The 16,567-nt window shown below is 41.6% G+C and overlaps 1 protein-coding gene across 3 annotated transcripts in view; it reads left to right on the top strand.

Annotated features, from left to right (window-relative positions):
* LOC146798100 (cytochrome P450 2G1-like) overlaps positions 1 to 13,490 on the top strand; it is a 437,543-nt gene extending 424,053 nt beyond the window's left edge. For all 3 annotated transcript variants that reach the window (XM_085625320.1, XM_085625318.1, XM_085625319.1), the window contains one exon: positions 11,964 to 13,490. In XM_085625320.1, the coding sequence (XP_085481446.1) occupies positions 11,964 to 12,089 (126 nt within the window). In that variant the 3' untranslated portion in view covers positions 12,090 to 13,490. The remainder of the gene's footprint in view (positions 1 to 11,963) is intronic.
* Positions 13,491 to 16,567: the final 3,077 nt, after the last annotated feature.

Here is a 16,567-nt window from a genome sequence, read left to right as displayed (position 1 = left end):
CTTCTTTGCTGAGCAATTTTACCACCTTGGATCTAATTTTTCCAACTTACATCTTCTTTCTCCCCTCTGCTGTCTGATACTGTGATTTCCTCATTGACCATTTTATTGAGGAACATAGACCGCAGTGTAAGATGTATTCAGATGTCCATACAAAAAAATTATCGGATCTGCAAATAAGGTCAAGCAATCCTATTAAGATCATCTACTGATAGGCAGAGTTAAAGGATGGGTGTAGTGCAGAAGCCTAACTGATCAAATAGGTCATGTGATTTCATGCAGTTTTGTAACTAAGCATTTCACATCTTTCCAGTACGTTTCCGGGAAATGATAAATTACTGTTGGACCAAAGATTATTGAGTTCTGCAGTATCCAGAATTGCTTTTTTAAATATATGTAGAATCTAACCTGCTTTAAAAGCTCAACGTGTACAAATAGAAATTGAGAAACATTAAGAATATGAAGTCAGAGATGACATGTATAGAAAGAAGTTCCACAGCTAAAGAGTAGATGTGAGCCTCACTGTAATTGTTGGAATTAGTTGAAGTTATGAGTTAAGAAAAGTTCAACATCAAGGTGAGCAAGCCTAATTTAGCAATAAAAATATATGAGGTGAAAAATGAGGACAAAATCATTTGTCGTCTCAGAGTGGCATTAGCAAACTAATATGCACTGTGTGATCATTTTCTATTTAAGACTTGGGTAAGGGATTTATACACATTAAGAAAACTCTTTTTGACGACTGTCCATGCAGCAATATTAATGTAAAAGTAAGCACAGTTTTCAGATTTACATATTCCTAAATTCCTGAGTGATAGCTCAGGGTGCAGCACCCGACCGTGCCATTACTTCTCTAGGCACCAAATAATACCCAAGTTAGCTATTCGAGAACCAGGGTGGGAGTAGTTTAAATATTTCCTTGACATTTTTGAAGCAGGGTCACCCACAGTAGTTGTTTCCTAATAATGCTCTAAAGTGTCAAATTATTGGACTGCAAAAGCAGGAAAATGGATGAGCTTTCATTTAGTTTTATTGTTGTGAAGTCTTTGAGTTATGTAGGCTGTAGTTAGTTTATTGTGATTCATTAAATTATATTTTTTTAATCATCATCATCAGTCTTTATTCGATTAAAAGGATCATAAAAGACACAAACATATAACCAAACATGACGTAAAAAACCCAGAACAATTTTTAAAATCCATCAATAAATACTTAATTTTTTTTTTTTAAATGCATTAAACAAATCAGGATGACTACAGAATTAAGATTTGCATAATTAAAAACACCTACATCGACTACAGAGTAAAAGAATATCAATTAATGAGGTTCACATCAAAAAAACGGCCAGATTTACAAGAAAGTGACGCATCTGTACAGATGTGTCACTTTCCCGGCGCCACCCTGAGAAACCCTTGCACCACCATGGATGCGCCGTATTTACAATACGGCACTCCATGGAGCAAGGATTGACAAATGCGTAAAAAATTCTGACGCATCTGTTGGGCCAAAATTCACGCATTGCTGGAGTCGTGTCGCAAGCACGATGCAACTCCAGCAATGAATTTTGAGGAATATTTCCACTAGCAGGTGTAAGGTTTTGACGCAGTGGCGTCCTAGAAGTGACGCTGTGAAATCTTGTAGATTTCCCTGCGTCACTTTTACAAGGTTTTCCTGCGTGGGAACGCCCACCCTTCATTCATTATAGGTGACGCAGGTATAATGAGACGCAGGGCTTTACAACGTGACGCATCTCCCTAGATGCGTCACATTCTAAATTGGCCGCATTTTTTACACCACCGCTGCATCACAAAAGTGACGCAACGCCGGCGCAAAAGTGTCGCAAGGGGCCTGTAAATCTGCCCCAATGTACTTTTGTTACAATAAACTCTCAAATTATCCCATTCGAAGCAAGAGTAGGCTGGGGTCACTGTCTCCTTTGTCTGAAACTAATGTCCATTAGAGGCAAAAGCCAGTATCTATGACAAAAAAAGACATTTCACTCGCAGGCCATTGGGGATACGAAACCAAACAAATCAGTTACATAACAATTATATTTTACTGTTTGACTTGTGGCTCCCAAATATTTTCTTACATTGAAAGTGTCATTAGGCTCTGAGGGCATTAAAACACTCATACATCAAAGGAGATTACACTCATTTCTTAATCCAGCAGTCCCTTGCTGATTTGAGCTCTTTCTCCTATCTAAGTTGCAGTACTTCTCTCTTCCATCTCAAATTGTGTACTTGTGGAAATAATTCAACCATATTAATTTCTAACACAAACTCCTCCCTAATTGCAAGCTTACCTCTCCATGTAACTTTTGTAGCAGGCACAAAATGTACTTTCCCAACTTTGCCCTACTCAGCAAAACCCAAGACTTGTGTGTCAACCCCAGTCAAATCCTTAAAGGACTCTTGCATGACCTTTTAAGCACCCACCACCCTGCCTCACTCTCCCCAGCCATTCCTCGGCTGACACAGTTGTTGATGACCGGTCAGCCATGTGCCCTATACTCTGTCACTATAAGCAGCAGGAAAGTCCCCCCTTATCTTCTTGTGAGAGGATGTACCTTCGTCATAGCTTGCTTCATGACAGTCTTATGCTACCTGTATATGGGCACCAATAAAGACTTGACTGTCTCCTTTCTCATCACTATCTTCCATGCTGTGTCAGTGTTCAGGGGCTGCCTTTCCCAATCAGCAGATTTCTTATGTGTGCCTGCAGGCAGGAATGCTGCCTCCCTCAGGATGGCAAAGACTTCAAAGATGAGAGCAACCTTGACCCATAGGTTCTCACTTATGGGACCTGAGCTGCCTCCAAGTCTTCAGCTCTGCCTTTTCCACCAAGGGCCATCAGCACTGATCACCAGGAACTACCACCATATTTAGGTGAAGGTTCTCCCTGCATTGGACCTCCTCAGTTTTGCCTCCTCCCACAGGCAGTGGGAAACACCCAGAGAGGTACTGCTATGTTAGGTCCTGGAATCATGCCGGAGGCCCTGCTCCTCCTCAGTAAAGGTGAATGGTGACCCACAATTGCTGGTCGCTATCTTACTCCGTCCATAGCTACCTGGCCTGAAGGTTTCTTGACCCAGCATTTCCAGCTCTTTGGTCAATCATCAATGCCTGGCAGTTCACTACCATCCAACACCATTCTGACAATCGTATCAAAATCAAGTGTGGCAGTGCCTGACACATGCAGACCCACACACAGGAGAGTCACTTCAATCCTCACTCCATGCTCACCTTGTTGAAAGCCAACAGAATCAATAGAGGAAGTGCTGAGGGACTTGAAAAAGGGGAGTGCTATTAAAAGAAGCACTGTGATAGTTGAGTATATGGCATATTTATGGGCTGCATAAGAATTTTGTTAGCTTCTTAGTGTGTATTGGCTGTTTTTGGTAATGTGTTGCAGTTGCATTTATAAAGTATTTCAACCCACTTATGAGGCAGCAAGGTTCATTTTAAGAGGGCTATTATGCTACTTCATGGAAGTGTGGGTGTCAAGTGGCTTAGTTGAATAGTTTTTCAATGTCATGCATGAGAACCATAGTTGTGTTTTTATCTTTTTAATGTTGCTGTGCCTTGGCATGTACTGAAGCAAAAGGAGAGAAAGGACAGTGAAATGAAATGAAACACTCACTATGAGTAGCCTCATTATTTCCGATGGGAACTACAATTAAAGTTACCATTCGGCATCAGAAATTTGGGTTCTGCAATACCTCCAAAGACCTGGAGTTTCCCCCCAGGGACTTTGCCTGCTGAAAGCAGGGGCAGTCCCCCTTGAAACTCTGTGGCATGAGGAATTACAAGCAATCGGATGTTGTGTTTTTGATTCCCCTGGTCGCTCTAATTTCTGAGTGGCTTTTCCTATAGATGGCTCTGTAGGTAATGAAGTTAAGTCTTAAAGGCAGAGCATCTGGCAATTGGAAGTCAACAGAGTGCTGGAGGACAGGGTGGATGTGGTCATGTAGATGGATTCATTACAGTCTTCAGAGCAGACAGAACAAGGCCCCGGACTAGTGTCTTTGCATCATCAAGAGGAGAAAGGGCAAGTGGAATAGCCGCCAGGTGCATGTGAGATAAATGTGGAATGCAGAAAACTTCATAATAGAGTTTGCATGGTGTATTAAGCATTTATTGTGATTTGGTTCATTTAGGGAACATGGGAAAGGCTACAATTGATAGTCACTCCAAGGTTTCTCACTTTTGTCAATATGGGTGGTGCTGCACTAAATTCCTGATTTTACATGCTCGTAAGCCAGTAGTTCTACCAATTGCTTCATGTGAGGATAGAATCTCTGTTTTAGACCAGTTTAGTTTAAGGTGAATACTCAGTATTCATTGGTATTGACTTAAGTCAGTGGTCTTGTCCTGATGTTTCCACGTCCCTCTGTTGTTTCAACTTTAAGATGACCTTCATGGGGTCAGTGCACTTGTAGCATGTTAGGTTGAGGATATTGAGGAATTTAGGTAGTGGTCTCAGGTAGGCATTAAAGGGCAATATTGTGATGAGTGAGCTTTAAGGAACAGCATAATTAATGTTGACATTTGGTGATGTGAATTGAGCAGCAAGATTATGCTGGGTTTAATGGAAAGGTAGGAGGAGAAGCAGTCAGAAGCTAAGTTTGTCTAAGCTTACTATGAGGGAGTGGTGGTGACCTGTGTCAAAAGAAGCGGTTAGAACCAGCAGTGAGAATTCAGCAACTCCGGTCCTGTCCATGGCGGTCTTCACATTGTCTGAAATGGAAATCAGAATTCAGTTGATGCCTCCCCAATTGTGGCCAACCCTGGCATTGTGGTTGTCCCCCAGCATCATAATGGCTACAATCAATATATTTTGCGTCTACTTGGCCAGCCACTGCATTATTGCACAGTGCTATATTTTGAGAATCCTTGTCATTGTGCTGGATATCAATGAGATGTAATGGCAGTACCTGGGCACCTAAGGCAGAATCTGTTCATGCAAGGGGTTTGTACATTTGAGTAACTAAAGGAAATGAAAGGCTGATTTTATAAAGTATGCTACAATTTTGAGGCAAGGATTGTGTCTTTTCAGAAAAATACATTTTTCCTTTGATAATTGAGTTTGTATATCCCAAGTTGAAAGCATTTATTTGCTAGAAAAAAGGAATTGACCCAAACTGATATGCTTATGTTTGAGGGCAAAATAATTGTGTTTTCATAACGTATTGAAAGTTGATATTTGAATGATAAAGGTAGCTGTCTGAGGAAGACCCATTAGTGCTTTTATTCATTTTTTCTAGAAGGCTGCTATAGCTGTTATTTCATTGGACGTGTGGTGGAATTTCACTTAGATGAAACACTTTTTGACACTAATGTCCCCTCTCCGGATGATTGGGGGTGGTCACTAATGTGAATAGGATGCTCACTAAAAATGTCAACTCAGATGTGGTCACTATTGTAACAGCTATAAAATGTGATGGTAGCTCAGGATTATTTTCAGTACTCAGAAGTAGCTCTCATTACAGAAAGCTTGGAGACTCCTGATGAAGAAGCAACATTTTTTGAAATGCAGAGGAAGACTCAGCATTCAAATCTCAGGGAATTAAGAGTTTATGGGTGTAACCCCCTGGAGGATGCAGTTTCAAACCAGCAGGGTACACTTGGCTTACAGAAACACAGACTATTTAGTTTTCTATCTGTAATAGTGACAGGAAATTTGCTGGAAGACTTAGCTTCCAAACCACCCCAGAGTTATAGGTCTATGGAGTTGCAGCAATGCACAAACAGAAAAATACTCCTTCCAAAATCACCAGAAAAAATGTCTAATTACCTCCCAAGTGGTGCAGGTGTAAAATCATCACAGAATTAACAGTCTATGAAGTTTCAATAGAAGCAGCATGGGTGCAATCCAGTGAAAGATGTAGTTTCCGTAAACAACCATGGAACTGATTATTTAGTTGTCTATGGGCCATCAAGAAGTAGTAACAGGAAACCGCTGGAAGACTTGACTTCCAAACCATCAGGGAGTTTTGAGTTTATGGAGTCCACCTAGATCTCAGGGATACACCCTCAGAAATACACACCTTCCAAAACTACCAGAAACATGTCTAATGAACCCCCAAATAGTGCAGGGGCCACTGAAGCAGCTTTAAAAAATCATGACAGAATTAGGAATATGTAGGTTCCATGAATAAGCAGGGAATAAAGAGTAAATGGAGCAACCTAGTAGCAGCATAGGTGAAACCTACCAGAAAATGCAGCTTTCAATACCACCAATTTATGAAGAGGGGGCAGGCCCTACGGTGGTTTCAACGCAATCATTATTGTAGAAAGGAGTATAGTGTTCTTCCCAGATACAGGAAGGAATGTACTTTCTTCAGTTTAGCAACCCCAAGGTAAAACTTCTAATGCCCCTCTGTCTTCTAAAGATCATGATATTGCTCAGTACTTCTTCACAGCATATAGCAGGACTTGAAGCCTTTAGGATCTCTAAGAATCAGAATTCTTGAGTCTGTGTTATGAAGAGATGGGTTCTGTATCCCAAATTGCTCCGGCCTAACTCGACAGCTAGACTGTGCTTTGGCAGAAGGAGGGAGTTAAAGTCTACCTTAGAGAACTTAAAACTTTTTAAATATTTTGTAGGTTCTCAAATGTTCTTAGTTCTTTCAGAGGCTCTTTGATGAAAACCTATGAAGCCCAGAAATCTCATAATATGTTGTGTCTATACCATTTAGGAAAGAAAGGTTCTCTCTAGCAACTCTTGGTGTTGATACAATGGCCAGCCCTGATTTTGAAGTTGTGGTGTTACTTTAATTTTAACCATTATCATTACTCTAGCTGTAACTACACCAAATAATGGAAGTGTTACAATTTGTACGTCAAGTCTACTAGACAGCTCAGCTGTCTGTTTGCACACCACCTATTGTGGTCTTACCAAGGGCTTACCTTGGCTTATAACCAGTCTATTGCTTACCAGTGGTTGGTTCCACTGTCACTCTTATTTACTTGCTTCTTATTCAATGGCTTTCCATGTTACAGCTTTTCAATATTGTGTGTGTCTTTCTCCTGGAGCATAACCTCTTTACTGTCTCTCTGACTGGCTGGCTTTTTATAACACTGGTTGACTGTTGCTATTGCTTTTATTATTTATGGATTGTGATTGACTTTTGTTATTATTTAGTTATTGTTATCAGCATTTTCCATATCAAATATATTAAAATACATACACCATTGATGATTACACTTTACTCTACTCCACTCTTGACACTTTACACCACTCTCTGACACGTTACCCCACTCTACTTCACTCTGCAGCACTTTTCTCCACTCTGCTTCACTCTACGAAACTTTACTCCGCTCTGCTTCGCACTACAACAGTTTGCTTCATTCTTCTCCACTCTATGACACTTTTCTCCACTCTACTGCACTTTACTTCATTCTACAACACTTTACTCTACAGCACTTTACTTTACAACCCTTGTCTACACTCTGTGGCACTTTACTCCACTCTACTCCACACTCTAACACTTTACTTCACTCTACAACACTTTAAACCATTCTACTCAACTCTGCTTCACTTCACTCTGCTCCACTCTATGACACTTTGCTCCACTCTGTTCCACTCTACAAAACTTACTCTACTCCACTTCTCTATGGCACTTCACTACTCTCTATGGAACTTTACTCCACAAAACTCTACTGTGCTCCACTCTAGAACACACAACACTTTACTCCACTCTACAACACATTACCCGACTCCATGACACTTTACTCCACTCTGTTTCACTCTACAACACTTACTCTACTCCACTTCACTCTGACACTTCACTACACTCTATGGAACTTTACTCCACTCTGCTCCACTCAACAACACTTTATTCCATTCTACTCTACTCTGCTCCACTCTACAACACACAACACTTTACTCCACTCTACAATACTTTGCTCAACTCTATAGCACTTTACTCCACTCTATGATACTTTACTCCACTCTATGCCACTTAACTCGACTCTACTCCACTGTACAATGCTTTACTCCACTTTACTCTACTCCGTTTCACTCTATGACACTTTACACCTCTCTACAACACTTTAATCCACTCTGCTCTACATTGCTCCACTCTATGACACTTTAATCCACTCTTCTCTACTCTACTCTACAACGCATTACTCCACTCTACACCACTTCAATCCTCACTACTTTACATTGCTCCACTGTTCTCCACTCTATGACCCTTTGCTCCACTCTGCAACACTTTGCTCCACTCTACAACACTTTGCTCCACTCCGCTCTACTTTACAACACTATACTCCATTCTACTCCTCTATACAACACTTTACTCCACTCTGCTCCATCGGCTCCACTCTACTCCACTTTGACACTTTACTCCACTCTACAAAACTTTACTCCACTCTACAACACTTTGCTCCACTCTAATCTATTCTGCTCCATTCTACGACACTTTACTCCACTCTGCTCCACTTTAGAACACTATACTCCATTCTATTCCTCTCTACAACACATTACTCCACTCTACAATACTTCACTCCACTCTGCCCCGCTCCACTCCATTCTACTTTACTCCAAAACACTCCACTCTACGACACTCCACAACACTCTTCTCCCCTCTATGCCACTCCAGAACTCTCCAGTCTATACTCCTCCATTCTACACCACTTTATTCCACGACACTCTAAAACACTCCACAAAACCCCACAACACTCATCTCCCTCTCTGTTACTCCCCAACCCTCCACTCCACTCCACTCCACTCTCCTCCCCTCCGTACCACTCCACTCTACTGCACTCTACTCTACAACACTCCGCGACATTCCATGACATTCCACTCCATTCTACTCCAGTACACATAACTCCTCTCTATGCCACTCCAAAACACTCCTCAACACTCGACTCTAAACCTCTCCACATTACTCTATGCTACTTCATGCCACACCACTCTACGCCTCTTCATTCTACCACACTTTACTCCACTTTGGAGTATGCTGGTGTAGAAAATGGCTAAACACACATTGGCAGAGCCAATAGCTCTTGTATACGTGAGACCTTATGCCTTTGTCAATGCTTGTTATGATTGCTCTTCAACCACACTTGGGAATGTCAACAAACTGTGTTAACTTGGATAACTTTAGGAACTGTTTTTACATTAAGCCGTTCAAATGTTTTAAATTATAATTACATATAATGGCAATATCTGAATATATCGTCTAAGCAGTTTACTATCAGTATAAGAACTTTCCTTTTCTGTTAAAAATAAACTTCCCCATGCTGTGGGTATAACGTTGCTTCAGTTCGCTACCTGTGAGAACGTAGCCATTACCGCAAAATACCGCTAGTCTCTCACTCATCTAGCCATCATCTAAAATAACTTATTCCACGTTGCTTATTAATATTTAAACAAAGGCAAAGCAATAGAAAGATTTTGTATTTCTGGTACGTACTAGCATTAAAATGTAACAATAGGCACTGATGCCTCTAAGTTACTTGCCAAAAACAATGAAATCAGTTTATTTGTATTGAGTCTATTGCACCATCATTCTTTAATTGTAAATAAGGATACAATGGCAACAGTGAAGTATTCTGGATTACAAAACTGACCAAAATTGCTTTTAGCAATGTTATAAAACCACTAACAATATATAGACCCAAAATGTCAAAGTTCAAAAGCTTCATGTCAATAAAGATTTATTTTAATAAACAGAGAAAAGGTACATTTGAATGAAAAATACTTTGATAAACATAGTGCTATGCAGCTTTTACTTTGAAATGTCTGTCTTTTCTGCTGCTAATATGTGTTTCTGGTGAGCAAAGTGTGTTTAAATGCAAAGTGTGGCTATGGCTATGGCTTGGTGTCTGTGTATGAATATGTCATCATGACAAAGCAGTGCATTTTTTAAGTCTGGCTGAACATACATGTGGTATACTCAGTCAATCAACATCATGTAATCAAATTTTGTTTAAGTGCACGTAATCAAATCAGTTCCTACAAAAGAATTCCATAATTGTCACAATTCTAACATAATAAATGTAAAGGCAGAAATTCAAAGATTCTGTTTAACTCTGTAGTCCTAAAAAAGATGCTCGGGTGCTCTGACCTACTGCAAAGGTATCAAACAACTTGGCACAATGGCAATTTGCGCATCCCACATTGTCCCATGTCAAAAATTTCTGGTGCTCGCTCTCCTCTCTACATATTGTTCTGCTCTTTAAATCACTCAAAATAAATATTATTGTGATGTTCAAAAATTATTTTAATAAGTTTACTAATTTTATAAGAACATCCCTCGTCTGTTAAAAATATACTTTCCCGTGCTGCAGGCATAACATTGCTTCCGTTCACTGTCTGCAAGAACGTAGCCCACAGCACAAAACAGCTCTAGTCACTCACACAGCTAGCCATCGAAAAGAAGTGCATATTAGTATGTGAACAAAGGCAAAGCTACATAAAAACTCAGAATTCCTGATACACACATTGAAATGTAACAATAGGCATTAATGCCGCAAGGTTATTTGCAAAAAACAATCAGATCAGTTTATATCCGATTTCAGTGCAGTGCACCATCATTCTTTAATTGCAGATACGTATCAAAAGGCAAACGTGAAGTATTTTGGGTTTAGAAAAGGGACCCTAATTGCTTTTAGCAATATTTATAATACCACAAACTATTTTCAGACACAAAAAGTCTAAATTAAATACCTTCATGCAAATAAAAAAATTATTTTCATAAATAGAAAGGTTCATTTCCATGAAAATATTTGAATAATTATAGGACTATGCAGCTTTCCCTTTCAAATATCTGTCCTTTGTGCTGCTAGCATGAGATTCTGGTGAGCAAAGTGTGTTTAAATGCAAAGTGTGTTTAAGACTGCAGTACCATCACCTGTCTACGGGGGCAGAGCTGAGCACAAATATAAACACACTTGATGTAACACAGGTCCCCACAAGGCAATTTTTTTTAAAGTTGTAAAAATTGACACAGATGTTCCTGAAGCCATTTTTTATCATTTAGAAGACATTGCCTTGTGGGGACCTGGGTTCAAGTCCCCACAGTGCACTCAAGTCCCCACAGCGTGAGTGTGTTATCACACCCAAGTCCCCACAAGGATAGTAACACAAACCCACACACACACACACACACACACACACACACACACACTTTCTCACACACACACACAAGCAGACACACAAACTTTCTCTCACACACACACATGCATATATTCCTCACCCGCATGGACGCACACATTTGACAAATTATTTTTCAATTTAAGCAGTCGGTGTTAGCTAGACCTTAGGAGCAGGAATATTGCACCCTCCTGCCTTGAGCACTGAAGCAGGAATCTGAAAATTGGAAACTTGGCACTGATGAGGAGGCTCCAGCTTTCAAATTTGTGCTTTTTTCACTCCATCGTCTCCTAACTCATCACAGAATGGGGTGAGGGTGTGTGAGACTCCTGACCCCATGCCACTTTGTGACAAGATGAGAGAGGATGAGGATGGCAGGATGACTGACAGTTAGATCCCGGCACTACAGGGCTTAAGCCTGAAGTTCCTGGAGTCACCTGTAGGGGTTATCGTGCACCTTGACACAAATGGGGATGCACTGATGCGTGTCCTCAAACACCAGGGCTGTGACTTTGTAAGCCATGGAAAGTCTGACCATGACTAGCATAGGTGCTTCTACGTGCCTGCCCCAGACATTAGACAGATTTATTGCCTCAGGCAGGCTGCTTCTCAGCCCAGAGATCTGCATATTCCTTAGACCAGGCTTTCCAAATCTATAGAAATCTCAGAGCCAGACCAGCAGTTCAGAAAAATCTACATATGAAAATACTGTGCAATAGGTGGCCCCCGTATGGCAACAGAACTACCAAAAGACATTATGAAACATGAACAGTTTGGTTGTCCATTTTGTAGAGTAAATGGATACTTTAGTTGATAAATCAACTTTATAATTGACAGCTCTCTTCTACTGTGTTTTTTAGGTAAGCGGATTTGCATTGCAGAGGGACTGGCACGCATGGAACTGTTCCTTCTCTTTACTGCCCTTCTGCAGAACTTTGACATCAAGCCTGTTGTTAACCAGGAAGAACTTGACCTCACACCAGTAACAACTGGCTTTGGAAATTTCCCGCAGGCATACCAGCTCTACATCACTCCACGTTAAAAATTGATGCAGGACAGCGGAGCACCAAATATTGTCCGCTTTCAGCCCCACATCGCAGTCATACCTGATATGTTCATCTTTGGTACACTGCAAGCATTAGTTTTCTTTATCTGCTGAGCGCCAGAGCTGCATTTTACTGAATCTCTATTTCACTAAAGGTTATTTGAAATATCCTGTTTTGGGGGATTTCTGTTTTTATACAGATGGAAAAAAGGTCAATAAAACTAAATTACCTTTCTTGGAGTATCATTTATTGAAACAATCATTGCACTGATTCTTGTGCACCACTTTTCATCAGGTGCAAAGCTCTCAAGATTTCCAGTTGCCTGTTGAAGTATTTCATCCAGTCCATGTTTTCTTTCATTGCATCCTAGGATTTATAGTTCCAATTTGCAAAGAAAAACTTGGATCAATGAGTTTGTCATGGTCCTTGGAAACTTAAGAGCGTTGCGTACACAGTGTCCTTGAAATGCTTCTCTCTGAGATTCCATCTCTACACTGAACACTCTCAACAGGTATCAAACTACATTTATTTTAAACTTTCTCTCAGTTTTTATCTCATTTCTTCATTCCACTTGGCATCTGCAACCAACTAAAAGCACCAAGGAACAAATGTGCATTTTTGGCACTAAAAATCATCCATTGGGTTAGAGCCAGTTATATACTTTTCCCTCTTATCAGGTCCTTTAAATGACATCCATCCAGATAAATCACCCCATAATGGTGAATGTGAGGGTTAAAACGCACCTTATTGCCCAAAGTCTGAGGAGGGCATCAACCAACCTAAAGTCAATACCACTGAAGGGACAAAAACAGAGTATACGTTTGAAAAAGCGACTGATACACCTTTTTTTTAGTCCCCTTGCAGGACACTCAAACCTAGCAACATTGACTACACCTAAATTCATACTTGAACAAGGTTTATTACTTTCTCTCGACTTACTGTAAAAAGCTTATATTTTTCTACTACTGAGTGTACCTAGCCTTCGATGTATGCCTATGAGTGACCGATTATGGGTTTCTTCACAAATATACGTGTCCTGAGGCAGTTTTAAAAACCGTTTGTCAATAGCCCCCAATCATTACACACATAAAATACTCCTAGTGGTATTACAGATTAATTTGAGTTGATGCACTCATGAACATGCTTAGTGGATGGTACATATAAAATTGCCATCCCGCCAACAGAGGACTAAACTAGAGATTAGCAATATTGCTCTGTGATTGGCCTTAAAATGTCAATCCAGAGATTCTATGGTTATTCATATTCCAGAGAATCTAGAGTAGAAATGCTAATGTCCTTACAACATGCATTACATGTAGTTGGCATATGGATCATTTTCACTATTTTGTTTATACTGGGAGCAAAGTACCATGAAGAGATGTTGAATAAATGTTCTCTTTATTATAAAAGGCCTGGTCTACATTTTGTTTGTGCATGCGCCATGAAATACTACAGCTTAAACATTTAAAAAAAAAATGGAAAACACTGTAAAATATATCATTTAGCACCAGGTGGAGGGCAGCTCCAAAGAATAGTTGAAGATTTTGGAAAGGAGGTATAATTAGGGCAAATAAATTACTTCTGTTATATCGTGTATTCAACATTGCTCTCTGGCTTGCACATTCTTCTCCCACATAAGCAATTCCTTAACGTGACCTAACAAAGGTAATTGAATTTGTTTGCTTTGATATATACGTTTTTCTTTACATTTGTTTGAATTTTTGGCAAAGTGTCATGGTGGATGGTTCGCTTCACTATCACCAGCAGTGTTGTAGCTCCATGGGTGAATCAGGTGCAGTTGCACTGGACCACCGAAGAGTGAGGGGTCCTAATTATTGCTGCATTTCAGAGTTCAAACAGCAGCAGGGGTGCTCAGTTCCATTCTTGCACTAAGGTCCAGGACACCTTGGCCTGCCACTACTCACTGGAATCCCAAGATTAATCTACCATAGAGGGAAGACAGATAAGATGGAGCATGTGGGTGATAGAGGTGGCATAGACACTAAAAACCAAGAAACTGCAGGCACGGTCTTCTTTACAAAGTTGTGAAATGTATTTATAAAGGTTATAAATTCTTTCGGGCTCAGTCCCACATGAGGTGAAACTAAAAACCGGTGAGGAGTGCGCACTTTACAGGGCTGCCAGAACGTGAACAGAGTTATATGGCCAGGTACTACCGAGAACCCCTCTTCCCCCGTCAATATCAAGATCACATGAGAAGAATTTTGGATTAGGGGATCGTAAACCCCCCGGCCGTATTTATTTACATAAAATTTTAAAACAAATTTAACCCCTTGTGTGCCCATGACGAGCTGGACTCGTCATGGGCCGCGGTGGCGCTGTGCCCATGACGAGTCCAGCTCGTCATGAACCCCGCCCGCTAATGCAACGGCCGGCACAGGGCGGGGAAAGGGCGTGGCACACAAGGGGTTAATATACAATATTTACACAATACGCAGAAAACCATTACATTACATTGATTACATTGGTAGGTGCAGATTTCAGATGGCTAACCTTAACATATCTCTAATACAAGGTTTTTCTATCCAAATCTAAACATACCATCATCAATAATCATAATAACAATATTCAATTATTTTATTTTCTGCGTATCCCTATTGTGAGCCTACAGCAAGGTCAATAACTGGCGCCTGATCCATATCCTATTATGCAAGTACTCCAAACCGGAGTGCGCATGCGCAGGGGGCCCGTTCACCATGAGGGGTACTCCCCCCCAGGTCACCCCCATACGCCCTCTAGATTATCTCCATAATGGGGCCCTTGCAGTTATGCGCCGTTTATTTGCGCCATTGTGCACGTGCGGGGTGGCCAAGCAGCCTACCGGAAAGCATAACTCCCCCTTCCCCGCACCCATCCAGCCAACCGGCTGTAACTACCCCAGGAGTTCTAGGAGAGACCACTCGTCCCTCCCCCTAGGGCGACCCCATTCAAGAATGGCGCCGCCCCCTAAGGACCTTCAATATACTCCTCACCAATCATGACCTTACCGCTACAGGCCTGCATAGTTGCCCGACTATCAGGCCCCCCCCAAATCACCCAGAAAGGTCATGCCTTGTCCCTCCACCTCACTAACTAGGCAAGAAGATTCTCCCTCAAGATTTCCCTCCTTACTTACTATAGTCTGCAGGTGTAAAACCGTAGCTAGCCTCTCACTTTGCTAATACATTTTTCGAGTGGCTCCATGCCCTCTCAGGTTCCCTTCCTTTCTATCGGAAGCTCTGCAGTCTCTGCCGAGGTGTAGCCCTGGCATAGACGTGTCGACGCTTCAGTGAGTAGTGTTACTACCATTCTACCAAGGCGTACAGTCAGCACCCACCCCCCCCCAGTGTAGGATAACAATGCTAGGGCTGGCTGAATCAGACAAAATTGACATACTGTCTTGGAGCCACTACATGGCCTTGATTGATAGCATCACAATGTAACACGTTGCCCCAGACCCTGATACTCACTTCCGATGTAACTGCACCATTGGAAGACTACCCAGGTAGTGCCCTACAGGCCCCCTAAAAATCTCCCATGGAAACTGTGAACTACCTACACCTGACCACTATGTTCTGGGATAGGCTCCGTGCAAGCCTATCATCCTACTACGGAGCATCCCAACATTGCGCAGTGTCCGCTACCACAGGCGCCCGCGAGCACAGGCGCCATAATGGCAGATAACCGTTTCACGACAAGGGTGTTGATGTGTCGCATACGCCAGTAATACCTGTGTTCCGGTCAAACTGGCAAGGTATACACCTGTAAGGCAGCCTACTGTTAGCTTACCACAAATGACAACAACAAATGGTTGACATACCTATACACTTTAACTATAGTGCATGGGCCGCACCGTCTCATGTTGGCACCGATTGAGCCCTTGAATTGATCGCCCATCACACTTGATGCCGTCGCTTGCCATTCACGTTTCAGATCTACCGGTCCCCTTGGTTGTCCACATCTCGCAGTCATAGCAGTGTGGAGCACTTCCCAGGCATCAGGCGTGGATCCAGTCATACATAAATGAAAATCAAACATCAATGATTAGTGCCTTTTGCTTGTAGATGACCAAACACAATTCACAAGTCAGCGCTACTTCATGAGACTGTACCCCGCCAATCCACACACACCCCCAGCTTAGGGTGCATTTATACTGTTCGCACCCAATTTTTCACCGGTACTGTCTGACAACATAGGCATCCAAATGCCCTAAATGTGCACCAGCCCCAGGGGGAGCTGGTCCGGTGCAACAACACAGGAATAGCCTGCTTAATTTTACAAGCCCAAGGACGTCAGTAATGTGCGACCCTGCCTGGACATCTCACTGTGCAAGTGCACAGGCACAAGGGTGCAAAGATACCGCGTGACAAACCCTTGGCATATAATGCTACATTGTACATGCACAGGGGTGCGACGGT

This window comes from Triturus cristatus, chromosome 9 (assembly GCF_964204655.1).
Source record: "Triturus cristatus chromosome 9, aTriCri1.1, whole genome shotgun sequence".
Taxonomy (NCBI): Eukaryota; Metazoa; Chordata; class Amphibia; order Caudata; family Salamandridae; genus Triturus; species Triturus cristatus.
The sequence above is the reverse complement of the archived record's forward strand: the minus strand, read 5'-3'. Positions and strand labels throughout refer to the sequence as shown.